Here is a 26,841-nt window from a genome sequence, read left to right as displayed (position 1 = left end):
CATGCCAATCCTCTGACCAGGTGGGCGGTTGGGTGGGCAAGCGGGCTGATGACTCACATTCATGACGGCGTTGATCTCTGCTACCGTCTCATCGTCCGTGGGGAACTGGTAGATCTGGACACCGTTGCTGACCAGCTCGCCCATGATCTTGATCTTGAACTTGTGCAACTCGCTCTTGGAAATGGTGTCGGCCTTGGCGATGATGGGGATGATATTTACCTGCAGTGGGAGGGAAAGAAGGAGGGTAACTGTGGGGCCCCCTGGTTCAATGTGATGGGGAAAGAGCCAGCTAGGGGACCAGCAAGGTGGAGAACAACTGCCTTCTCCTCTGAACTGGCCTGTTGCCATCTCTGGAGATCTCCCAGGACCTCGTCCCCTGCAAAGGTCCTAGGGAACGAGATTCTTGCCCACACCCACCCAGAAAATTTTCACACAGCAATGTGAATTTTCCTCTCTGGCTTCCCAGCAAAAAGACCCTTTTTGTGCCCCACTGTCCCCAACCTGAAAGCATCAGTTTTCTTCCTCCTTTTGCAGTGCCCATGCCTGGTCAAACCACCACCATTCCCGCTTTCCAATCTGGGCCCTGGTCAACCAAAACACCCCAGTGTCTAGAGACCGGAGAGAGGAGTTAAGGCATGGAGTCAGGGGGAACGTGAACACCAGGCCTCAGCCCCTTCCTCCCTATAAGGCTCTGAGAACACTACCACCATTGTTTCCCTTTCCAGGCCTCTGGAGAGCTACCTGGCAACCTCCCTCCTCCACCCCACCCTGCCCCAGACATACAGAAAACAGAGAGAGGGAAAGAGGGAGGCCTGGGAATGGGAAGTCCTGGGAGGAGCAGAAGCTGGGTTGCCTTTGGCCACAGTGCCTGGGAGAGTGACGTCGGCTCCACAGATAACTATCGCCTGGGCTCCAGTGGCTCCCGCCAGCCAGCTCTCCGCAGGACTTTCCAGATGGCCGCTGACCTCAGACTGGATCATCAACTGGACTTGGGACGAGATCCCCTCCTATTCTGTCTGTTCCCTTCCTGGGCCATCCGGAGAGGGTGGCCAGCCCTCACCCCCGATCTCTGAAACCCTCTGAGAATTTGTAAGGGGGAGCGTCCTGTTCTCTCTCCCTGTCCCCTCCCGCTGTATCTGCCAAGAAAATGTGCATCCCCTGGGAAAGAAGGGAGGGTGGAGGTAGGGAGAGGGGAGGGGGACGAGAGATGGAGCTGTTCATTCCTCAAAAATGTGCATTTCTTGTCCCTCCCAATGAAGCTCAGCCTAGGACACAACTGCTTAAATCCACCTGATCCTAAATCCAATCTGAACAATCCATCTGATGGACGATCCCTCCACACCCCGAACTGTCCCAAACAAACTCTCCCCCGTTGCAAGACCAAGGGGGTGTGAATTCTGAGAGAAAGAAGGCAAAAGGAGCAAGCTCTTAACCTTCACCAAGGAAATTTCCCTCCTGTCCCTTGCATCCACTTGGGGACCACCAGCTTCACAACAGTACATCTTCCCTGGCAGGACTCACCAGCTTGTTTGTCTGTCCGGCCCTGGCTGGGGCTGATAAACTGCTTTGCCAGCCCAGGTTCCAGAGGCCGCTCAGTGACTTTGCCTGGGGCCTTCAGGGAAGGGGCCACTTGGTCATAGTGTCACTCAGATGAGCACTCACAAGTCCACGGTCGAACCCTAGTCTGGCCCAAAGTTCTGGTGTGACCACCTGGGACGCCTCCCTTAAGAGAAAGGGTATCCCCAGTGGCAACTGAGTCGTCACGAGGTTTAAATGGCTGCCAACTACCCCGCCAGCAGCCTGTGTCCAACTGTGTGACTGCCCCCACGGTTCTCCAGCCAACTCAGGCAAACCACATGGTGGGGTGAGGCTGCCGCACCCTCTGAGGTCCCAACTCCAAACATCTGGCTCCACCAGCATGGCACAGTGGATAGAGCCCAGGCCTGGGAGTCAGAAGGTCGTGGGTTCTAATCCCAGCTCTACCACTTGTCTGACCTTGAGTGAGTCAGTGTGGCTCAGTGGAAAGAGCACAGGGTTTGGAGTCAGAGGTCAGGGGTTCAAATCCCAGCTCCACCAATTGTCAGCTGTGTGACTTTGGGCAAGTCACTTCACTTCTCTGTGCCTCAGTTACCTCATCTGTAAAATGGGGATTAAGACTGTGAGCCCTACGTGGGACAACCTGATCACTTTGTAACTTCCCCAGAGCTAGGAACAGTGCTTTGCACACAGTAAGCGCTTAATAAATGCCATTATTATTATTATTCTTTCTGCCTCAGTTACCTCATCTATAAAATGGAGATTGAGACTGGGAGCCCCATGTGGGACAGGGACTGGGTCCAACCCCATTTCCTTGTAACCATCCCAGTGCTTAGTACTGTGCTTGGCACACAGTAAGTGCTTAACAAATACCACAATTAAACTGAGGTGCATGGAAAGGGGGTCTTTGGGGGTGGGGCCTTCTGGTGGGGAGGGCCAGAAAAGCACCCAGTTTGCCACCATCCCCCGTTCCCCATGCTCCTGCTGGCTTGCCAGCGATAAAGATGGTAAGCCCAGGAGGGCATACAGTCCTTTGTGAGGAGAACCTTTGCCCTTTCACCAGGATATGGCTTTCTCCTGAGAGCCAGCGTGGGTGGTCCTAGTCTGGCCTGAGTCCTGACATGGTTGAGCACAACTAGAGGGCCCTCCCTTCCTGCTTCTGGGTCAATCGCTATTTTGTAAAAATGGAGAGACAAGAAGAAAATTTTCTCATCTGCAGGCTCTAGGGAGGGCAGTAAAAATAATAATGATGATAATGGTTTTTGTTAAGCACTTAATATGTGCGAGGCACTATACTAAACACTGGGGTAGCTACAAGCAAATCGAGTTGGGCACAGTCCCAATCCCCATTTTACAGATGAAGTGACTGAGGCCCAGAGAAATGAAGTGACTTTCCCAAGGTTGGACAGCAGACAGGTGGTGGAGCTGGGATTAGAACCCATGACCTTCTGACACCCAGGCTCGTGCTCTAACCATCAGGCAAAAGGACCCCATCCAGCTGCTTCTTCCAGCTTTCCCCTCACCATCCCCTTCCCCTGCTAAACCTGGGCTGCTCAGGTCAAGCTTGCACCTTTCCCTGGCTCTTTCCCCACAGAAAGAGCAGCATCCGTGATGAGGGAAAGGGCCTCATGGCCAGAGTAAGCATTCAGGAGGGGCTTCCAGATAGATCCTGTCCCTCTGTCCTACCTAGAGCTCCAGTTTCCATTTAAAAGGCAGAATGCAACTAACCAGGAGCCTGCCGCCCTCACCCAGGCTCTGGTCGGTTGAGACAGGACTAGGCCGAGGCCACGGACAGCTTTCCCTCCTCTCTGGCTTACAGGCAGACAGAGAGAGACAGCTGAATGAAGAAGCAGGAACCTCCCTGCCTCCAGCAGGTGGTTAGCAAGGTCAACAGTGCAACAACTGAGTGGCATGGGTCCCAGTCCCCGAACTGTCAAACGGCTGGCAGACACGAATCATGTCGAACCAGGCCGTGTCAGGTGAGAGGGTTGGCTGGGGTGTGCGGCTGGGGCAGAAACAAAGATAATCCAGCTTGGCTTCTGGCCCTGCATGGGAAGACAAGGCATAATACTCCTCCTCCCAGGGGGTCCTTCGGGTCAAGCAGTTTTCTGACATTACGTCAAACCAGAACCCCAAGAATCTGGTTTTTTTCCGAACCTGGGACTGAGGCCTGGTTTTCAGTCAGGCAGACAGACCCCAGGGTTAATGTGGGGAGAGGGCATGAGCTGAAAGGAAACCTGTCCAAAATGTCACTTGGATCCTTGGGTCCTCAAATTTTCATTAGACTGGATAAAGTCCCCTTCCTCCCTTTTCCTCTGCCTTTGTCACTCCATCACTGTAAGTTCACTGGATGTACCTATTTATTGTTATATTGTACTATCCCAAGAGCTTAGTACAGTGCTCTGCACACAGCAAGTAGTCAATAAATACGATTGACTGACAAAGCCAGGGAAAGTTGAAGAAATAGCATAAAAGAGCCTGAGCCTGGGAGTCAGAGGACCTGGGTTCTAATCCCAGCTCTGCCATTTGCCTACTGCTTGACTTTGGGCAAGTCACTTAACTTCTCTGTACCTCAATTTCCTCATCTGTAAATGGGGATTAAATGCTTGTCCTCTTTCCCCCGAGACTGCGAGCCCTGTCTGAGGCAGGGACTGTGTCTGATCCGACTGCATAATACCTACTCTAGCGCTTAGAGGGTCTGTTTTTTCTCTCTCCTGAAGATTTCCCCACATTTTCACACTGGCGGCCCCACTGAGGGGCTGACCTTTCTTGAAGCCAAAGCTGATGCTGAAGAGAGAGTTTCTGGCTATTTTGGAGGGGAGGGTCACAACTGCCTCAACAGCTGGCTGGGTGGGTCCCAGAGCCAGGTTCAGCTGTGGAACAGCTGGCTGGGTCAGGGGTGGGAGGAATGAGAAAAAGGCCTGCGGTCACATAACCACTGTCACTCACACATGCATGTGCACGCGCACGCACACATGTTCTCACTCATCTCCTCCCCCAACTTTCTCACACATTAAACCACCACCCAGGGCCGGGAGTCACCCCACCCACAAGCCACGGGTTGTGGCAGCAGCATTTAATCAGCACCCATGACCAGCACGAGTGATAGATGGGTCCCCTCCTCCCAAAGGTGGAAATCTCCCTCGCTCTGACCCCCAACCAAGATGCCACCGAGCAGTTCCCTCTAGTGTCTGTGGGTGGCAGCATTTCTCCGTGAAGTCTTTCCCACTCAGGATAATAATAATAATAATAATAATAATAATAACAACAACAACAATAATAATAATGGTACTTGATAAGCACTTACTACGTGCTGTTCTAAGCACTGGGGTAGATACAAGTTAATCAGGTTCACCTCACCATTGCCACCCCTCTCCCCTGCCCACCCCAAACCCTCAACTCTTAACTCATCCACTCAGAACACAGAGGAGGAGAGGGCCTGGCTGGTTCTTGGTTCTACATGAATGACCCCAAGATGACAGGGTCATCTTGATGGTAGGCTCAGGGCCTTCCTGTTTGTGTGAAGTGAGTCCAAAGAAGGGAGTGGTCAGGGAATGTGTCTGTTTATTGTTATGTTGTACTTTCCCAGGTGCTTAGTACAGTGCTATGCACACAGTAAGCACTCAATAAATATGACTGAATGATGAAAGGACCCCCTAACTATAATAATAATAATAATTGTGGTGTTTGTTAAGCACTTACTATTTACCAGACTGTACAAAGCGCTGGGGAAGATAAAAGATAATCAGGTTGGACACAAGGGACTCACAGTATTAATCCCCATATAACAGATGATGAAACTGAGGCCCAGAGAAGTGAACTGACTTGCCCAAGGTCACACAGCAGACAAGCGGCAGAACCGGGATTAAAACCCAGGTCCTTCTGCCTTCCAGGATTGCGCTGTATTGATTAGGCCACACTGCTTCTCCAAGGGAAGGGTAAGATGGCATGGGGACCTCCTGAAGGACATCCCCAGCCCTCAGGTAGGAAGTGAGAGCTCGGACACCTCAAGCACAAGGCCCCGGGCAACTCCCTCATTCCTGAAGGTGACCTGGAGGGAAGCCGAGGCCCAGAGAGACTCAATCTTCCACTCAAGGTGTCTCAGCAGAGTCACTGGCAGGAAGGACATGAAAACTCCATTCCATTCCCACGTTCCCCTTCCCCACTTCCACCCTGGACTGGCCCCATTCACTAGACGGAGGTGCTGGTCCTCTGGGATGGGCAGGCACCCTGGCTGGCTGGCAGTATTCCAAAGCCCTCTGACCCATGGCATGCAAGGAACTGGCCAAGCAGGGCAAGGAAGAGGATACCAAACACCTTCCCACCAACTTCGGACCCTGTTTGGACCAGTCGAAGGTGAGCATCCAGGCATCTGAGGCGGTATCACACGTACATGTGCCAGGGTTACATGCCCACACACACCCACACCAAACTCCCACTCACACAGTGCTGGTTTTAGAAAAACTTAAAGACCAGACAGTTTAGGCGCCCTAAAACGACTCACCAATCCAGTCCTGGGAAAAGAATATGGCAGCAATTAATTCCTCCATCCTTCTGTCACACCATCCCATCAGCTAGCTCAGAACCCACACATTTAGCTGTTTTAATTATTTATTCACTTGGCCTATTATTTCTATCTCTTTTCTCCCTTCGATCTATTTGTCCTCATCCCTATTGTCTCTCCCATTAAACTGTAAGCTCATCAAGAGCAGGGATTATGTCTTTTACTTTGTTGCTCAGTGCTCTGTCCCAATTAGGTGTCTCATAAGGGGCTCTGCCCACAGTAGGCTCCTGATACAATGCTCCTCACGCATAAGGCACCTAGTAAGGTAGTGCACAGGCCTGGGAGTCAGAGGACCTGGGTTCTAATCCCAGTTCTGCCACTCGTCTTCTGTGTGACCTTGGGCAAGTCACTTCGCTTCCTCTGTGCCTTAGTTATCTCATGTAAAATGGGGATGAAGACTGTGAGCCCCATGCGCGACGTGGACTGTATCCAACTGCTTAGCTTGTATTTATTCATTCCTTCAGTATACTCCTTGAGTACTTACTGTGTGCAAAGCACTGTACTAAGTGGTCAGGAGTGAAAAATACAACAACAAACAGACATATTCCCTTCCCACAATGAGCGAACAGTCCAAAGGGAGGGATCCACTCTCAGCGCTTGGTATAGTGCCTGGCACATAGTAAGCACTTAACCAACACTATGTATATATATGATATCCTCTCTGCACTCTGTGTTGAGTACTCTGTGCTCTCCCAAGCGCTTAGTACAGTGCTTTGAACACAGTAAGCACTTCATGGATTCCCAAGCGTTTTGCACACAGTAAGCGCTCAATAAATATGATTGAATGAATGAGTGAATTAAAAAAGAGCACTACCTTGGACTCGGCAGATGCTCAGAATGGGGTGTTTGGAGTCTTCCCTTACCCCCTCTGTGGCCCACCCCCCGCCCTCCATGCCCATGCAGCACTGGGACAATTCAGGGAGCTGGCTGAAGGGGGCAGCAGAGATCCATACCCAGAGGCCTTCGGGAATGCTCTCCATCTCAATCCCCCGAGGTACCAGCTCAAGCCAGACTTCCCACACATTCTCTCTCTTTCTGTCTCTCTTTCTCTCTCTCCCCACCCCTCACCTCCCACTCTCTATCACACTCTCCTCCATGGACCAAAAACAGAGTATGAACTGAGGAGGCCTTCTCAGACTAAGCCCCACTTTTCCTCATCTCCCACTCCCTCCTGCGTCGCCCTGACTTGCTCCCTTTGCTCTTCCCCCTTCTGCCCGCCCCACAGCACTTATGTACAGATCTGTAATTTTATTTATTCATACTGATGTCCGTTTATTTGTATTGATGTCTGTCTCCCCACTCTAGACAGTGAACTCGTTTTGGGCAGTGATTGTCTCTAATCCTGGCTCTGCCACTTGTCAGCTGTGTGACTTTGGACAAGTCACTTAACTTCTCTGTGCCTCAGTTACCTCATCTGTGACTGTGAGCCCCACGTGGGACAATCTGATCACTTTGTATCCTCCCCAGCACTTAGAACAGTGCTTCACACATAGTAAGCACTTAACAAATGCCATCATTATTATTATTATTTATTGCTGTATTGTCCTTTTCCAAGCACTTAGTACAGTGCCCTGCACACAGTAAATGCTCAATAAATACGACAACGAATGAATGAATGAAGGCCATCCAGGCCACTTCCTCGGCACTCAGGCCGTCAGACAGGTGCCCAGTATGACCTTACTCCCTGCCTGGCAGTCCGGTCTCAGCTCTGGCTCATCTTTTTTTCTCTGATGTATCTCCCACCTCCCTGAACAGCTGCCTAGGGCACATAGCAAGCAGGATCTCCAGCACCTGGAGAGGGCAGAGAAGGGAGATCCAAAAGTTGGTGGAAGGAAGGAAGGAAGGGGGAAGCGGGGTGGCTCCATGCTCTCTCACCCCACTGCAGTCCAAGGCTGCTATGGGAAGCAGCGGGCAGGAAAGGATGCCAAACAGGTTGAACCCGCCTGGCAGCATTCGGGAAACCTGTACTGGGCACCTCTGAGATGGCCAGAGAACTTCAGCGTGGGATGAATGACCTTTCCCACTACAGCCCAGGGTTCATCCAATGGACAGGGATGGGAGGAAGAAAGGGGGAGTGGAAGGAAAGGAGGATGAGGAAGAGAGAGCTGTTGGACTTTCAAAGGAAGAAAGCACATTCACTGGTGGGGGGAGAGGAGGGGAGAGGGACAGTGGCCAGACTGGAGTGGGGGGGAGAGTGAGGGGGCATTGGAGTCCAGCTGGTGCCGCCTCCGACAGATGAGCAACCGCCAATCTGCAAAGAAGTGGCCGAGGCAGATCAGGAGGTGGGAGGAGGGAGGAGAGGCAGCCCCGGGAAGGGAGAGAAGCCAGGGGAGAACTATTCTGGCAGCAGCCGGAGGGGAGAGAGGGGAATGCTGGAAGAAGGAAAAGTCTGGGAAAGTGGGAGCAGCTGAGTAGCAGTGTCAGCTGAGATGGTGGATGACTCTGGACGGGAGGTGATGGGCTGGTTTCAGACGCACAGAGCTGAGGCTGATCTTCCTGCCAGCAAAAAAAGCTCTCCGCTCGAATCAGGTCCCTGAGCTGCCTTCGGCTCCACTGCAGCCCGGGAGAAAGCCCGGCGGAAGCAGGGGGAGAGGACGCTCGAGCCAAAAGTCCAGCTCAATCTGCTGCGAGGCCCCGGGCCAGCAAGCTGAGCTTTTGTGGTTGGAGGCAGGGAGTGAGGGGGACGGATCGACCATGTAAACAGAACTGAATGTGCTCAGGGGGGGCGGCGGGGGTGGGAGGCTATACCTTGCTATCCAGCTTTTTCATGGTCACCAAGTCCAGGGACTTGAGTGAATGTCCGGTGGGGGTGATAAAGTAAAGGCAGACGTGGATCCTGGTGTCGTGGTAGTTGAACAGGGCCCGCCGGATCTTTAGTTCTTCTTGCAAGTAGTTTTCAAACTGCGTATCGATGTAATCAACTATTGGCCTGTAACTACAAACAGATGCCATTAGCCACGGGGACCCAACTGGCCGGTAGAAATGGGCTGGGGCAAGTTTTGCGGGTAGTTAAAAGATCTAGGAAGCAGTGTGGTCTAGTGGATAGGGCCCGGGCCTGGGAGTCAGAAAGACCTGGGTTCTAATCCCAGCTCTGCCACTTGTCTGTTGTGTGACCTTGGGCAAGTCACTTAACTTTTCTGTGCCTCAGTTACCTCATCTGTAAAATGGGGGTTGAGTCAGTGAGCCTCATGTGGAACAGGGGACTGTGTCCAACCTAATTAGCTTGTGTCTACCTTGGCGCTTAGAACAGTGATTGACACATAGTAAATGCTTAACAAATACCATCATTACTTAGTTACTGGGTTGAGGTTTCCAACTGGGATCTGGAGGGCAGAGACTGTGTCCAACTTGATTATTCTGTATGTCCCCCAGCTCTTAGTACAGTGCCTGGCACAAAGTAAGCCTTTAACAAACATCATCATCATCAGGGAACATGTGTTTCATTTTTGTTGTACTTCCCCATGCAGTTAGCACAGGGCTTTGCCCTCGGTTGGGTTCTGAGCTCACCTCCTCCAAGAGGCCTTCCCAGACTGAGCCCACTTTTTCCTCTCCTCCTCCCCTCCCCATCACCCCACCTCCCTCTCTTTGCTCTATCCCCTTTGCCTCCCCACAGCACTTGCATATATTTGTACATAGTTATTACTTTATTTTACTTATACATATTTACTACTGTATTCATTTTATTAATTATGTGCATATAGCTATAGTTCTGTTTATTCTGATGGTTTTGACACCTATCTACTTGTTTTGTTTTGTTGTCTGTCTCCCCCTTCTAGACTGTGAGCCTTGTTGTTGGGTAGGGACCGTCTCCATATGTTGCCAACTTGTACTTCCCAAGTGCTTAATACAGTGCTCTGCACACAGTAAGCGCTCAATAAATATAAATGAATGAATGAATGAATACAGTTGATTGATTAATAGCTGTGGTTTTTGTTAGGCGCTTACTATGTGCTGAGTGCTGTACTAAGCGGGGTTAGATACAAGATAATCAGGTTTCACATGGAGCTCACAATCTAAGTAGGAAGGAGAACAGGTACTGAATCCTGCAGATGACAGAACTGAGGCATAGAGTAGTCGAAAGACTTGCCCAAGGTCATGTAGGAGACAAGTAGCAGAGCAGGGATTAGAACAGTGCTTTTTTCACTAGGTCCCGCTGATTGATATTTTCCTTGGGCAGTCCTTGACTGTACTGAGAGGGAAGACCATAAGCCAAATGGCCTTGGCACGAGCCAGGAGGGTGAAAGCTGGAGAAAAGGGGGCAACATCTGGAGCCAGGAGGGTGGTACTTGTGTCCACCGTGGCAGCAGGATGGGTTCTCCCCCTCGGGTTTGGATTTAATGAAGCTCTGCAGGCTGGATCTGCCCCAGCCTCCTCTGCCCGACCCCAGTGCCCCACCTCTTCCAGACGCTTGGGGTCCCAGGGCCACATGGAGCATTCGGTCCTTTCTCCACTACGGCTGAGGGAAGCGACCGGTAGTTGCTGCCCCGTGTCTGTGCCACCCGGGGCCCCTGTTCCCGACAAGCCTTGTGGGCCCCAGGCTATGGGAATAATAATAATAATGATGGTGTTTGTTAAGCGCTTACTATGTGCAAAGCACTGTTCTAAGCGCTGGGCAGGTTACAAGGTGATCAGGTTGTCCCATGGGGGGGCTCACAGTCTTCATCCTCACTTTACAGATGAGGGAACTGAGGCCCACAGAAGTGAAGTGACTTGCCCAAAGTCACACAGCTGACAGTTGGCGGAGCCGGAACTGGAACCCGTGACCTCTGACTCCAAAGCCCAGGCTCTCTCCACTGAGCCACGCTGCTTCTCCAAGCTGGATATAAGCTGCAGCTGACTGCTCTCGGCATCTCCCCTCAGACCGAACGGCCAGCCACGCCACCTCCCGGGAACCGACACTGGCTCTCCTCTGTGACAACGAGGAGGGTCCATCCTGTCCTGCCTTCTGCCTCCTCTTGGGAAAGAGGAAAGCCCCCACAGCCTGAGGCCTCCATAAAACCTTTACAAGGCTGGTGGTGGCTGTATTAGTAGTCCCTGGTGGCTGTGTCTTGTACTCTGTGCCTCGAGGAACCTGACATTCTGCTCCTGTAGCCACAATACCCTGCTTTTTTTATTTTTGAAAAATTTCCTCTAGACTGTAAGCTCATTATGGGCAGGTCACACTATCAACTCTGCTGTATTTAGCCTGTTGTGGACAGGGACTGTCTCTATTTGTTGCTGAATTGTACTTTCCAAGCACTTAGTACAGTACTCTGCACACAGTAAGTGCTCACTAAATATGAATGAATGAATGCTTAGTATAGTGCTCTCCACACGGTAAGCGTTCAATAAATGACGAAGCAGTGTGGCTCAGTGGAAAGAGCACGGGCTTGGGAGTCAGAGGTTATGGGTTCGAATCCTGGCTCCGCCACTTAGCTGTGTGACCTTGGGCAAGCCACTTAACTTCTCTGTGCCTCAGTTACCTCATCTGAAAAATGGGGATTAAGACTATGAGCCCCATTTGGGGCAACCTGATCACCTTGTAAATTCCCCAGCGCTTAGAACAGTGCTTTGCACATAGTAAGAGCTTAATAAATACCCTCATTATTATTATTATTAAATACCAGTGATTGACTGATTTTGTATATTTGTTCTTATCTTTTATGTCTGCTTTAGTGTTCTACGGATTCATCTCTCCTTAAGTTTCTATCTCCAGTCCCCTCTCCCAGCTCCTTGTGGGCAGGGTTGGTGATTACCAACTCTATTCCAATGTACTGCATTCTAAAAAGTGCTTAGTGCAATGCTCTGCACGCAATAAGTGTTCAATAAATACCACTGATTATGTTCTTAGATGGTGAGCCCCCTAAAAGTCAGGGTCCATATCTAAATCTTACTTTTGCATTCTTACCCAACACTTAGAACAGTGCTGTGCACATTGTAAGAACTTACTAAACATGATTACTATTTCTACTATTGGTTCCCTCAACCCCTGTGCAAAAAGCAGGTGATCGAATCAGCTGCCATCCACAGCCCCTTCCAAACCCACCCACAGCAAAGCTAGCTCCAAGTCTCCCCTTGCTCCTCTGGACGAGGCCTGCCAGCCCTCGGTGCCTAGGTGCACGGATCAAGCTGGATTTCCCAGTCTTCATCCGCTCTGAGGCAGCCTGATAGAGCAGCTTGTCTTCCAAGGTAGAAGAAGTGCCTTCTCAGATCCCAGGCCAGATCTGGGATCTGGCTTTCCCCACTGACCCTGTCACCCACTCAGATAGGCCCAACGTGGCTTTGGCTCCAGAGTCACCTAGACCTCCTGCCCCTAAGTGGCAACATGTCCGGGGCTCCTGGAGGCAGGGCTGGGACACCAGAAGGCCAAGACAATCCTTAGGCCCAACTCCCCCATCGCTCCCTCCCTGTGAGCACATGCTCCTCTCCCCATCTCCCTCTTTCTCTCTCTTTCTCCCCCCGCCCCTTCTCCCCCCACAGATCTGGGTCAGACCCCGGCTTGACAGGACAAAAAAACCCAGTGCCTACAACCCGGGGTCAGAGGGAATTTCCCCCAGCAGCACCCACCCCATGGGGAAAGCATACAAGAAAACATGCATTCTCCCCAAACTGATGGCATTCACACCAGATCCACGGAAGAAAAAGCGGGCGTTGACATGCCAATTTCCTGCCTGCGCCGAAAGCCTTTCAGATTGTGCAAACTCCACTGTCCACCCTCCCCCACCCCCAGGAGATAAAAGGACAAATTGTTTCTGGGGTCCCCTAGGACTAGATATTGTTCTGAATGGCTACGTGTGCAGGGACATCCTCACAAGCTGCCAGCACAGAATAATAATAACAACTGCAGAATTTGTTAAGCACTTACTGTGTACCAGGCATTGTTCTAAGCGCTGGGATAGATACAAGCAAGTCTGGTTGGACACAGTCCCTATCCCTCATGGTGCTCACAGTCTTAATCCCCATTTTACAGATGAGGTAACTGAGGTACAGAGAAGTGAAGTGACTTGCCCAAGGCCACACAGCAGACAAGTGGCAGTGCCAGGATTAGAACCTATAATAATAATAATAATATGGTATCTGTTAAGCACTTACTATGTGCCAAGCACTGTTCTAAGCACTGGGGTCGGTTCAAGGTAATCATCTTGTCCCACTTGGGGCTCACAGTCTTGCATTTTACAGATGAGAAAACAGGAACAGGGAAGTGAAGTGGCTTGCCCAAAGTCACACTGCAGGCAAATGGAAGAGCCAGGATGAGAACCCACGTACTCTGACTCCCAAGCCCATGCTCTTTCCACTAAGCCAAGCTGATTCTCTCAGACTTTCTGAATCCCAGGCCCAGGCTCTATCCATTAGGTCACACTGCTTCCCATACCGAGGCCTCTAACCTTCCAGGGTCCTTCTAGAATAATACTAGCCAGAGCCTGTTGGCCTCCAAGGAGAGGAATGGGAGTGGTGGGGGATGAGGAGGGAGACAGAAGGGGAAACCTAAGGGGAAACCGAGGCTTTTGAGTAGCTTCAGAACAAGCCCCCCACCCCCGGCCCCCGACCCCCCTCCCCAGCCAATGTCTCCCTCCATCTGTGGCTCTAAAAATGAGCACTGCCAGAGGGGCTGGGGAGGAGGTGTTTGGAGGCAGGACCACCCCCCGACTTGCCTCTCGTCCTTGTTGATCTGGTCTCCGAAGCCAACGGCATCCACGATGGTCAGCTTGAGCTGCACACTGCTTTCCTGCAGGTCGTAGGTGCGTGGCTGCAGCCGGACGCAGTTCTCGTAGTGGCTGGCCTCCTCCGTCTCAAACGTGGTGTTGAACAGCGTGTTCATCAGGGTGGACTTCCCGATGCCCGTCTCCCCTGTGGAGGCACGGCAGAGGCCAACCCATCCGGCGATCAGTGGGGCCCACTGATAGCACTGGACTAAGAGGGGCTGACGCTAAAGGCAGGTTCCTTCCCCTCAAGGGGCTTCCCATCAGATATGGAGGGGTCGGTGGGCAGACAGCCCAAAATGGTTCACCCAGAATGGGAGCAGGGCAAAGAACGAGGACAAAGCAGGAAGGGGTACACATATATCAGGGTGAAATACCTCTAGTTTGTAAGCTCATTGTGGGCAGGGAATGTGTTTGTTAATTGTTACACTGTACTCTCCCAGGGGCCTAGCACAGTGCTTTGCACATAGTAAGTGCTTAATACAGCCGAATGAACAAATGAATAGCTGAATAAATTCTTGAATGTTCAGCAATTTATGCAGAATGTGATGGAGAGGGGAGGGTGGAAAAACAGGGTGGACGGTGGCACCTGCCTCTCTAAAGGCAAAGGGGGTTGGGGAAGGGAAAAACAAGGAGGATGTAAATTTCCCCACCCCTGGATTTCCTCGGAGACTGCAGAGCACAAAGAAGAGGAGGAGACCTTTCTGCCATTCTGGGTTTTTTAGGAGTCTTAAGTACAAACCACAGTGACCTGGTGGGAAGATTGAGAAAGTAGTACCGGGAGGGGAGAAAAGTCCCACCCAGAATATATTTACCAATGGGCTCTCCACCCTCCACTCCCCTTTGCCAAACCCACCCCTCCCAGGGTGGGGCTCAGCTTCCCCGAATGCCAGTGTAACCAGCAGACCTTCCCAAATGGGCCACGCCAGAAGAGACCGCAAACAGGAAATCAAAAAAGAAAGCCAAAGACAAAAGACAAAGTGCTGAAGCTTGTTGCAAAATAACTTGTCTGAAGAAGGCTCAAGAAAAGGATTTCTGGTCTTTCCATAAGTTAGGCATTTGGGGACAGCCCTTAAAGAATAGGCATTTAACAATGGGTTCTGGCTGCCAACAGTGAGGACCGTAGGGAGTGATCTGCATGACTCCACTTCCCCCTCCACACCCCTGAGGCTTCTGAATAGGCCCATGGTGGGACTACCCGATAACTGAAGTTGACTGAACGAAGCCAGAGTGAACTGGCCCAGAAAATTGGGGGCAGGGGGGTGGAATGGATCCTAGAAGTTAAGGGGCAAAACCTCATCCATTACTTGAAGTGGAAACTGACAAGATGTGACACTGGATTCCAGCTACAGTGGAACCTGGACCAGGCTAACAGGAATCTTGGGACAGCTTCCTCTTGGCCTTCTTAAAGATTCAAGGGGCTGTAGTCCTGGCTCCCGGGTGGTGTTAGAGTCTGGGCTGTGACAGCTGATTAAAACAGTGGCTCCAAGCTGTAAGAGCCTAGGCCGAGATAGCCCAAATCTCTAGCAACAGAAATAGGCACCTAGCCCTGCTTGCCAGCTCCACCTGCAGAGAATTGCAGTTACTTTGGGGACCTATAACATATCCAATCAATCGATCAATGGTATTTATTGAGAACTTACTATGTGCAGAGCACTGTTCCAAGTGCTTGGGAGAGTACAATACAACAGAATTAGCAGAAACATTCCTTGCCCATAATTTCCCCATCTCAGTCCTTCACGGGGCATGTAGTTTCGAAAGATGTCTTTTAATTGTGGTATTTGTTAAGCACTGACTATGAGCCAAGCACTGAATGACGAGATCGGGTAGACACAAGATTCCTCCCAAAGTAGGAAAGAGAACAGGTTTTGAATTCCCATTTTGCAGGCGAGGGAACTGAAGTACAGAGAAGTTAAGTGACTTGCCCAGGGTCAATCAGATCCTCTGACTTCCAGGCCTGTGCTCTTTCCATTAGGCCATGCTGCTTAATTGTTGATCCATAGAGGAGAAGAGACTTGTTCAAGATCCCACAGTAGGCCAGTGCAGAACTGAGACTGGAGCCCGGGTCTCCTGATTTATCAGTCAATCACTAGTATTTTTTTAATGGCATTTATTAAGTGCTTACTATGTGCAAAGCACTGTTCTAAGCGCTGAGCACTGTTCTAAGCGCTAGTATTTACTGTGTGCAGAGCTCTGTGCTAAGTACTTGGGAGAGTACAATATAGTAGAGTTGATAGAAATGTTCCCTAGCCGCAGACATTAAAATAAATTATGTGCATAAGTGCTTTGGGGCTCAGGGTGGGGCAAATAAAGGGCACAAATCCAAGTGCAAGGGCGATACCCAACATCAACATACCCTCACAGCTACCCACAAAATGAGGAGGTGGTATCTGTGTTACAGCTGTCCCTTCTGCTTCCACGCTGGATCAATCAATCAATCATATCTACTGAGTGCTTTCTATGAGCTGAGCACTTATTAAGTGCTTGGGAGAGCACAATAAGAGAATTAACAGACATGTTCCCCGCCCACGACTAGCTTACAGTCTAGAGAGGGATCAGGGAGACTGGGCCTAGCCTGGAGACCAAGCTGAGTTTTTCAGGCTTTGGGCACAGGTTGAGAGACATCCAAGTGGGACCCTTCTCCAGCGGGAGTCCTTCCCCGGATTCCTACTCTGCTCCATGTGGGCAGGGATCATGTCTACCAGCTCTATTGTATTGTACTTTCCCGAGTGTTTAGTGTTCTTACAGTGAGTACGTGCTCAGTAAATACCAATGACTGAAAGGGGACAGTGGAAGAAATGTCCTCAGCAGTAGTCACTGGAGGAGATGACACAGACCTGATCGGGGCCCAGGTGGAGGGTGATAATAATAATGACAGAAATTATGGTATTTGCTTGGCACACAGTAAGCACTTAACACTCTGGTAAGCACTGGGGTACATACAAGACAGATCAGATACAGTCTCTGCTCCACATGAGGCTCTCAGTCTAAGGGGACCAAAACCTCCGGCAGAGGAACAAAACTGTTGATTCCTGAGACAACGTTTGCTAAGAATCACAAACACATAGTTCCTTCACAGGGGAGCGAACTCCCAAGGGAAAGGTTCGATGAGCTACTTTCTTCCCACAGAATCCCCAAGCCTCTTCTTTGAGATGAATAACATGGAGGTGTTTGGGTTGGTTTTTTTTTTTTTAGTGGTATTTGTTAAGCACTTAAGATATGTCAAGCCCTGCTGTAAATGCTGTGGCAGATCCAGTTAATCAGAATGAACACAGTCCCTGTCCCCAGGGGGCTCACAGTCCAAGTAGGAAGGAGAACAGGTACTGAATCCCCATTTTACAGATGAGGAAACTGAAGCACAGAGAAGTTAAATGACTTGCCTAAAGTCACAGAGCAGACAAGAGGCAGAGGCAGGATTAGAACCCAGCTCCTCTGACTCCCACTAAGCCACACTGTTTAAGAGAACTTGTTAACCCCCAGCTGATCGATCCCCTCCAGGCAAACAGTCTGTACCTCCCACCCGACCCCACAGACAAAGGATTACAGCACCCTAGAATTCCAGTCACCTAAGGGGGGTATCCCCATCCTTCTCACCCACCACCTCAAGTTAAGACAAATGGCTCTGGCCACCTGGAATAACCTTTCAAGGTTTCCAGGCTAATATCAGTCCCATCCGACATTCTGCTGGTTTGGCTGGGACCTCCCCATTTCCCCGCAAAGGGTTCAGGAGCTTTATAAATCCCCCAATTTTACAGAAGTGGAAACTGAGGCAAACAAGAGTACCCCGGGGCAGCAGGGACCCCAAAGCAGTAGCATGGCCTTGTGGAAAGAAAAGTAACCTGGGAGCTGGAGGACTTGGGTTCTAATCCCAGCTCTGCCACTCGTCCACTGCATGACCTTGGGCGAGTCACTTCATGCCTTTGGGTTTAAATGACCTCTTCTGTAGAATGGGGATGAAATACCAGTTCTCCGTCCCTCTTAGTCTGTGAGCACCACATGGCTGGGTGCAATCTGCTTATATTTTATCCTCTCAGCTCTTGGCACATGGTAAGTGCTTAACAAATATGACTATCATCATCATCATTATCATCATTATTATCATATCATAAATACCCCAGGTGTCCTAGGACCAGCCCAAAAGTCAGTACATTTCTAATCCTTGAAAAATCATCCTCTGGCCCTCGAGATGGCTGGGAGAACGGGGCCGGGGAGTGCCCCCGATCCAGACTGTGAGCCTGGGGTGCCCGGGCTAATGCCACATGGTACAGAAGCAGCATGGCCTAGTAGATACAGCACAGGCCTGGAAGTCAGAAGGACCTGGGTTCTAATGCTGGCTCCTCCACTTGACTTCTGAGTGACCATGGGTGAATTACAACTTCCCTGTGTCTCAGTTACTTCATCTGCAAAATAGGGAGCCCTGTATGGGACATGGACTATGTCCAAGCTGATTATCTTGTCTCTACTCCATCATTTAGTACAGTGCCTGCCACACAGTAATTGCTTAAATAATACCATTTAAAAAAAAAAGACTGAGCCTAGGCACATTGTTTTGGACTTCCCAAGCGCTTAGTACAGTGCTCTGCACACTTTTGTTAATATGTTTTGTTTTGTTGTCTGTCTCCCCCTTCTAGACTGTGAGCCCGCTGTCGGGTAGGGACCGTCTCGATGTGTTGCCAATTTGTACTTCCCAAGCGCTTAGTACAGTGGTCTGCACACAGTAAGCGCTCAATAAATACGATTGAATGAATGAATGAATGAATGAATGGAAAGAAGCAGGCAGCCAGCCCGGGAGCTGAGCAATGCAACAGGATGGCGGAATCCCAGATCTCCGGGTTCTGAAGGCCTTTTCTGACCTGTTCCCTGCCAACAATCCATCCAAACTCACCCTTACCAACTCTCTGAGTATCCCACCTTCGGTCTCTTGAAAGGGCTCCAGGCCCTATTATCCTGGCAATTACAGCTCCAGGGCTCTGGTGCCAGAGAGGCCCTCAGGGAAAAGGGGGAGGGGGAGAAGTGGGGACGATGGCTAGTGCTGGATCTGGCTCTCACTTCCTCTTGACTCCTGGCCAGGTGGCAAGGCAAGAAAACCTTTGCTCCATCTCCCGATGTTTAGTGTTCAGTACAGTGCTCTGTACACAGTAAGCACTCAAAAACCATGATTGATTGGTTTAGGGATTGAACAGTTGTACTTCTCTTACAGAATAAATGGCGGCTGAGGCCTAGACTGTAACCAGTGGCCAGCCTGGACATCATTGGGTGAGAAGCAGCATTGTGAAGTGGGTAGAGCACTAGCTTGAGGGTCAGAAGGCCCTGGGTTCTAATCCCAACCCCACCACTTGTCTGCTGTGTGATCTCACCTGTAAAATGGGGATTAAGACCGTGATTCCCATGCGGGACAGGGATTGTGTCCACGTGAAAACCTTGTATCTATCCTAGTGCTTAATATAATGCCTGCCACATAGTATATGCTTAAAAAATACCATTAAAAAAACAGAAGAAAACTGGCAGCTGGCAAACTGAGAAATGCAGGACCATTCATTCATTCATTCAATCGTATTTATTGAGTGCCTACTGTGTGCAGAGCAATGTACTAAGTGCTTGGGAAGTACAAGTTGGCAACATACAGAGACAGTCCTTACCCAACAGCAGGCTCACAGTCTAGAATGTGAGACCAGTGAGCAGCCTTACAGCCGCACCCCTTGCCAACACTCCAGGGTACCAGCACTTAGTCTAGTGTCTGGCACATAGGGCTTAACAAATACCATTATTGCTATTATTATATTACCACTTATCTGTGCCCTGATGCCCAGGTGGGCAGGGGATATGACTACAAGTCCACCCAAGTCCTCCCCCTCCTCTAGACTGTAAGTTCGTCGTGGGCAGGGAATGTGTCTGTTTATTGTTGTATTGTACTCTCACAAGGGCTTAGTACAGTGCTCTGTGCACAATAAGCGCTCAATAAATATAACTGACTGACACCCTTCCAGAACCAGAATCCACTGAGATGGGATCCCAGCACCTCCCTGAGGTGGGCAAGGGAAGGGTTGAGTCTTTGTCCTTTGGAACAAATGGATCCTCACACCCCAAGCAGGCTCCCGTCTTCCCAGATTAAGTGCCCAGGTGGCACTGAGTTCCTGGGAAGCAGCCTGGAGTCTCTGGGAGCTGGTGGGGTAGTAAGAAGACTAAAGGTCTCACTCCAGGGCTTCATTCCTTTCTGTACTGGGGAGTGTAGGGAAGGGCACCCATGAGGTGGGGTTTCTGGTCTTGGTACTGGACTCCTGAGGCCCTGACCACACTGCTACCAGTCCAGCCCTAAACCAGGCCCAGAAGGGCAAAGGGTGGTAGTTGGTGAAGAGATCGAGTGGAGCAGTTCTGGAACAGAGAAGTGAGACTGAAGCCAGCAGGCCTCTGCCCTGACCATGCCCTCAGCTGATAGTGATGTGGTCCAATGATCCACCCAACACACTCACTCTCTCTCTCTCTCTCTCTCTCTCTCTCTCTCTCTCTCTCTCTCTCTCTCTCTCTCTCTCTCTCTCTCTCTCTCTCTCTCTCTCTCTCTCTCTCTCTCTCTCTCTCTCTCTCTCTCTCTCTCTCTCTCTCTCTCTCTCTCTATTACCCCCCCCCCCCACCCCCCCCGCCACCCACCGCCGAGGCCAGGCCACCCTGGAGAGGTGGGTGGAGGGATTGGGTGTGTGCATGAGGCTCCCAGAGGACCCAGAATGAAAGAATTGACAAGGGGTGAGGGGCACAGGATATGCCGGAGAAGGCTAAGAAGATGTCAGGCCTGGGGCATGAGCCCAGAAGAAGCTGTACAGAAGCTCTGGAAGGCATTTCTGCCTAATGATCTTCTCCTCTCACTTCCCCTTCTGCCCCAGGGGTCTCTGAGTATAAATGCTCTCTAGTTCAGGTCAACCACTACAGTGACCTCAAACTAAAGACACCGAGTCCCTTTCCCCTCAAAATGGAATGATCCCCAAACAGGCCTGTTCGGTCTGGTTTTTTTCCCATTTTCTATTGTTTCTTTTTTTTCAGGGAGCACCGGGTGCTCAAGTCCAGACGGGACCCACCAAGGCCCCATTCCTCATTCTCCTGGAGGTCCGGCAGATGTCCTGAGTGTTCGAGTTCATCCTCCAGCTCTATTTCTCCTGATCCCCATCGGACAATGAGGGCTGTCACACCACGTCACACTGCTCCAGGCCTTCCCTTGGCAGCAGAGAGACCATACCAGCCTGGCACATCGACATTTTCCAGCCTTCCCATCATTGTTGCCCCCCTGGTCTCGGGCCCTCCTCCCATTCTTCCAGTCCCAACCTCTCAGTTCTCCTGTCCCGAGGTGACCCTTCACTTCATTCTCCGTCCCTGAGGGGCAGACCTAACTGATCTCTCCCATCCTCCCACCAGGCATCCTCATGCAAGTAGCCCTGACTTGTCCTGAGAATAGCCAGGAAAGGACGTGGGACTGTAAGCTCTTTGTGGGCAGGAAACATGTCTGCAGATTGTTATATTGTACTTTCACCTGTGCTGCACAGCAGCGGCATGGGAAAGAGTTAAAGGTGGATGATCAAGTGATCAAAATTGATCAAAGGCAATGGCAGAACCTCAAGTTTCTAATGCGTGGAAGAAGGCAATGGTGAACTACTTCCATATCTTTACCAAGAAAACTCTTTGGCTACACATAACAGAATGACTTTATGACAGAAAAACTGGGATGTTCTGAAGAGGGCGAATCCATGAAATCACTAGGGGTCAGAAATGACTTGACAGCATTTGAAGAAGACCCTCCCAAGTGCTTAGTACAGTGCTCTGCACACAGTAAGCGCTCAATAAATATGACTGACTGAATGAATGAAAGGTCTGTCATTCGGCATAACCTCCCTGCCACCCCTCCCTCACCCCCTCCATATGCGAGAGGCTCCTCCTGACACTTACCGACACAGAGAATGTTGAAGCTGAAGCCCTGGTTGACCGATTTGCTGACCAGCTGGTCCGGGAGGCTGTCAAAGCCAACGTGGCCTCCGAGCAAAAGGCTCCGCTTCTGTTCACTCTGTCAGACAGAAGAAGCAGATTGAGTGGGGCAGTGATACCCAGGGCGGGAGGGTCAGGGCATGGGCCGGGCAAACCTGGGGGACAGCGGGAGAGGGTCCCTGAGAGAAATTACCATCTTACTCAACCCAGAGCGGTTTCACAGTCATTCACATGACCCTCCTGCTGCCTCTTCATTTAGGATGTTTTGATTTGCTGCATTCCAGACATACTGGTGATTACCGCCAAGCATTAGCTGAGAAAATCTGATCTTAATAGAGCACTACCTTAAAGAGACAGAGACCACGGCTGATGGGGAGGACAGGGAAAGGGCAGAAGGAACCAATACTGCCCTCCCAGAGAGGAGGAAGTTACACAGCTGATGCGTTTCTAAAGCCCCAATCCCAGACCCAGATACAACACTTTGAGTTGGATTGTGTCAATCAATAAGGTTTATTGACCACATTATGTGTTTGGGGCACTGTAATAAGGGCTTGAAAGAATACAATACAGCAAATAATAATAATAGTAAGAATTATAATTGTAGCATTTTTTTAAGTATTTACTATGGGCCAAGTACTGTATTAAGCTCTGGGGGAGATACAAGATAATTAGGTCAGCCCACTCAGGGCTCACAGTCTAAGTGGGAGGAAGAAGAGGTATTTCACCCCCATTTCATAGATAAGGAGACTACAGCACAGAGAAGTAAAGTGACTCACTTAAGGTCACAGAACAAGTGGCGGAGCCAGAATTAGAACCCAGGTCTTCTGACTTCAACGTCCATTAAACCACACTGCTTTCCCATAAAGACATGGTCCCTCCCAGCAGGGACTTACAGACTCATAAGAAAGTTGGACAGAAAATAAACTTAACCAGGAGAGGAGGAGAAAGGAAAAATGTAGGTGTAGGTGTGCTGGTGTAAAATAATACAGCACATAAGTCAATATGAATGGAAGTGCCATGGGTGGATGTGAATGCATAAGGGCATAGTTGGTGTAAAAGTGTTGAGGTTGTGTGAGTTTTAGAGGATATATTCTGGGGAGTGAAAGAAACTAATCAAGGAAGACTTACTGGAGTCAGAGTTTCCGGGATCTAATTCCAGCTCTACTACTTGCCTGCTGTGTGACCTCGGGCAAATAAGTCACTTTACTGCTCTGTGCCTCGGTTTCCTCATCTGTAACATGGGGATTCAATATCTGTTCTCCCTCCCCCTAAGACTGTGAACCTTTGTGCGACAGGGACTGTGTCAGTGCTTAGTACAATACTTGGCATACACCAAGTGCTTAATAAATACTACCACTACTATTACTGAATTATCTCGTATCTAGACCAATGCCTTATACAGTGTCTGGCACATAGCAAGTTTTTTTTTTAGCAAAAACCACTATTAATAGGCGTAATAGTAGTAGTGGTAATAATAATAATAATAATAATGGCATTTATTAAGCACTTATTATGTTCTAAGCACTGGGGAGGTTACAAGGTGATCAGGTTGTCCCACAGGGGGCTCACAGTCTTAATCCCCATTTTACAGATGAGGTAACAGAGTCCCAGAGAAGTTAAGTGACTTGCCCAAAGTCACACAGCTGACAATTGGCGGAGTCGGGATTTGAACCCATGACCTCTGACTCCAAAGCCCACGCTCTTTCCACTGAGCCACGCTGCTTCTCTTGGTAGTAGTAGTAATAGACTGTAATAGTAGTACTAGACTAATAGTAATAGTAGTAATAGACTGTAAGCTCTTATGGGCAGGGAATATGTCTGTTTATTGTTATATTGTACTCTTCCAAGCACTTAGCACAGTGGTTTGGACATAGTAGGCATTCAATAAATATGACCAAATGAATGAATGAATAATAGCAACAGTAAAATGTGATGTGATTGTGATTAATGTGATTTGAGAAGGGGGAGAGCTGCAATCTAGCAGATTTGACTGGGAAGGGGGCTCCAGGAAGGGTGAAAAAGTGTGCGTTGGGAGAGAAGAGACTAAGGCTCACAGTGAGTAGGCTGGTTTGAGGTGAACCTAGAGGTCGAGTTTGAGTACAGTGGGAGAAGAGAGAGGATAAGGGGGCAGGGGGAGAGCTGATGGAGACGAGGGTCAGGAGTTTCTGCTCAATGTGGAGAAGAATGGACAACCACTGGAGAATTTAGGAGTGGTGAGACATTCACAGAATGAAGTTTTAGAAAAATGGTCAGACAGTCAAGTTGGGCTGAAGAAGGGAGAGAGGCTGCTTATTTCCCAGCACCACCTAGCCCTTACCTCACCTCAAAAAAAGGCAGCTTTGGGACTCCCCCTTGACATCATTCGGCCCACTCCTTTCAACCCTCTCCTAGTTTCCTAATGTAGACCGTCCCGGCAGAAGCTCACCAGAGGTAACCATCTTTATCCCATCCAACACATTTCCCGGCAGGCCCTCCAGGTCCCTACTGTCTCACCCGCCACCATTCTCTCTGACTTTCCCTGAATCCCATGGCCCTTGTTTCTCACCATTTCAGGCCTGGGCTTCACTGCCAGCCCCTGCCCAGCAGAACCAAACCGCAGGGGCTCAGGGAGCAGCCCGATGGAGCCGACCAAGCCGGCACCTGTTCCGCTCCGCTTTTCTGGCGGCTCAAGCCAGTGGCTTTTGTGTCCCAGATGCCCGGGCTGATCACCCCCCACTTAGATGTCCTGGCCTAATTGCCAAGAACCCCTGCTCTGGAAATGCCACTGGCCCTCTCGGGGAGATAAGAGGACAACAGGTTGACTTCATCTAGAGTTAACGATCAGATCAATCCCCAGCTCTCAGGATGCAGGTGGGGGAGGATAAGGGGAAGCCAGAGATGTTCCGTGTTTTATCTTTCCCGGCAGGAGGGTCTGCCAGGAACCTAGAGAGGATCAAACAGCCCTTCCCAGGGGGCAGGGCACCCCAGGAGAAGGACAGACCACAGCCCAGCAGCTCTCAGGAGGAGCCTGACTCCAAACAGTAGCAAGGGGCCCAGCTAGGTCGGAAACGGCAGGGTCGTGGCCGTCATCCCATGGTAACACAACCCTCTGGCTAATGATAATAATGATAATTATTATTATAATGGTACTTGATAAGCACTTAGGATGTGCCAAGCATTGTTCTAAGCACTGGAGTAGATACAAGTTAATCAGGTTGGACACAGTCCCTGTCCCCCAAGGGGCTCATACTCTTAATCCCCATTTTACAGATGAGGTGACTGAGGCACAGAGAAGTGAAGTGACTTCACATAGCACACACAGCAGCTAAAAGTGGCAGAGCCAGGATTAGCATGCAGGTCCTTCTGACTCCCGGGCCTGTGCTCTATCCACTAAGCCACACTGCTTCCACTAAGCATGCTAGCAATGGCCAGCCATCCGCACCTGCAACCCAGCCCAACCCACGAACGCCGCCGGATGCGGGACATCTGTGATGATCCCCAGGATGCAGCAACCCCCCCAGCAGAAGCTCAGAACGATCCAAACCCGCCCAGGGCAGCACGGTGGGAGTAGGCAGGAGAAGGGTCTTCGGGCATGGTGGTTGGTCACCTCCTACTCCTTGGGAAACTTAAAAATGGTCTTTAGGCACTTCAGCGGCCTGTTGTTGGGGAAGTGGGGAGGAAGAAGCGGGAAACAGGAAAGCCCATTCTAACAACATATAAGATCAAATTAAATAATCCCCTGTAGCTGAGCTGGCAGTGGGCACAGAAAGGGATGCGGACGCCCAATTCGGGGATCACACAAGGGTGTCCCTGGGCCAGCCTGGCACCAGCCTCAGAGGAAGATGCCAGTAACTCAAGGATTCCTCTAACTCCTCCATCTTCATCAGAACTGAGTGGGTACCTACTGTGGGCAAAGCACTGACCAGGGTGCCTACCACATACAAAACACTCTATGGGACTCCTACTGCATACAGAGTGCTGTTTTTATTGTCTTTTATTCAGAGCACTGCACTGAGTCCCCACTACATGCAGGGCACTGTACTAGACATTTGCTTCATGCAGAGCACTGCTATGTGCAAAGCGCTCTTCTGGGGGCCTATTGTGTTCAGTGTGCTCTCCTGGGAGCTCATCATGGGCAGAGAACTGTACTAGGCACCTACTGGATGCAGGGGGCTGTACTGGGTACCTGCTGCATGCAGAGTGCTGAATTGGGTCCCTATTGAATGCAGAGTACTCTACTGGGCTCTTGGAGAGCATAGAGAAAAAATAGAAGGCATTATCCCTTCCCAACTCTCTCCTAAGGTGGTGTTTTGGGACCACAGAAAAGAACTAAGGAGTGGTCACCCCACAGCCCATTATGCCAGAGCTCTGCCATAACGCCAGGGCTGGACAGGGTCCCCCAGGGAAGCCGGGCAGGCAGGTGGATGGGGGGGTTCCCCTAGAAGAAAGCAAAGCCTCCACAACCTGATCCCAGCCAGCCATCCCCCTGCAGGTTCCCAGAAATCTGGGGTCATCGCTACCAGTGGGCACCCTAGAGACCCCCAGGGCAACCCAGCAGCTGCCTCTGCTCCTTGGGTGTCACGGGGGTCATAGTGTGTTCACAGGGCCCTGACTGCAGAAGGAACTCCCCACACTCCCCACTCACCCTCCCTCTTGAAGAAGCTGCTTCCTTCCACCTAGCAACAACCACCTGCCCCTGCAACAGGGGGTGGCATCACAGCCCCCTCTCCTTGCCCTGGCAAAGCCCAAAGTCTTTTCAGTTTCTCTGCTCCTCCTCAGCCCTTGCCGGAGGGCAGGAAGAAGAAAACATTCCCCCAATCTGGCTTGGTCACCCCTTCTACCACCCCCGGCCCCTGGGCTCTGCCCCCAAATCCAGATGGAGCTGAAAGGGGTGACCAGGCCATTCAGAGCTTTATTCTCCAGAGAAGGAAGCAATGCTATAAAAAGAAAAACACACCAGAAAACCAGCTGAGATGGAATTCCAGTGAAAATTTTCTCTTAGGCTCCCAGGAATAGGAAGAATTCCAGCTCTTGAAGTAAGCTTTCACACGCACCGCCCTGAAAGCTCTACCCTACCCTTGTTCCTGGGAACTGGAATTTCTGAAACTGGGTTTCACA

The 26,841-nt window shown here is 50.5% G+C and overlaps 1 protein-coding gene across 8 annotated transcripts in view; it reads right to left on the bottom strand.

Annotated features, from left to right (window-relative positions):
- Positions 1-26,841, bottom strand: part of SEPTIN8 (septin 8) — an 85,584-nt gene that overhangs the window by 26,575 nt on the left and 32,168 nt on the right. For 6 of the 8 annotated variants that reach the window (XM_038772725.1, XM_038772724.1, XM_038772732.1 and 3 more), the window contains 4 exons: positions 21,709-21,823; positions 13,732-13,927; positions 8,849-9,035; positions 58-219 (listed from right to left, as the gene is read on the bottom strand). In XM_038772725.1, coding sequence (XP_038628653.1) covers positions 58-219; positions 8,849-9,035; positions 13,732-13,927; positions 21,709-21,823 — 660 coding nt within the window. The remainder of the gene's footprint in view (positions 1-57; positions 220-8,848; positions 9,036-13,731; positions 13,928-21,708; positions 21,824-26,841) is intronic. The other 2 variants (XM_038772726.1, XM_038772728.1) reach the window with 1 other exon arrangement.

This window comes from Tachyglossus aculeatus, chromosome X1, assembly GCF_015852505.1.
Source record: "Tachyglossus aculeatus isolate mTacAcu1 chromosome X1, mTacAcu1.pri, whole genome shotgun sequence".
Taxonomy (NCBI): domain Eukaryota; kingdom Metazoa; phylum Chordata; class Mammalia; order Monotremata; family Tachyglossidae; genus Tachyglossus; species Tachyglossus aculeatus.
Note: the sequence above shows the minus strand (reverse complement) of the source record. Positions and strands in the feature narration are given on the sequence as shown.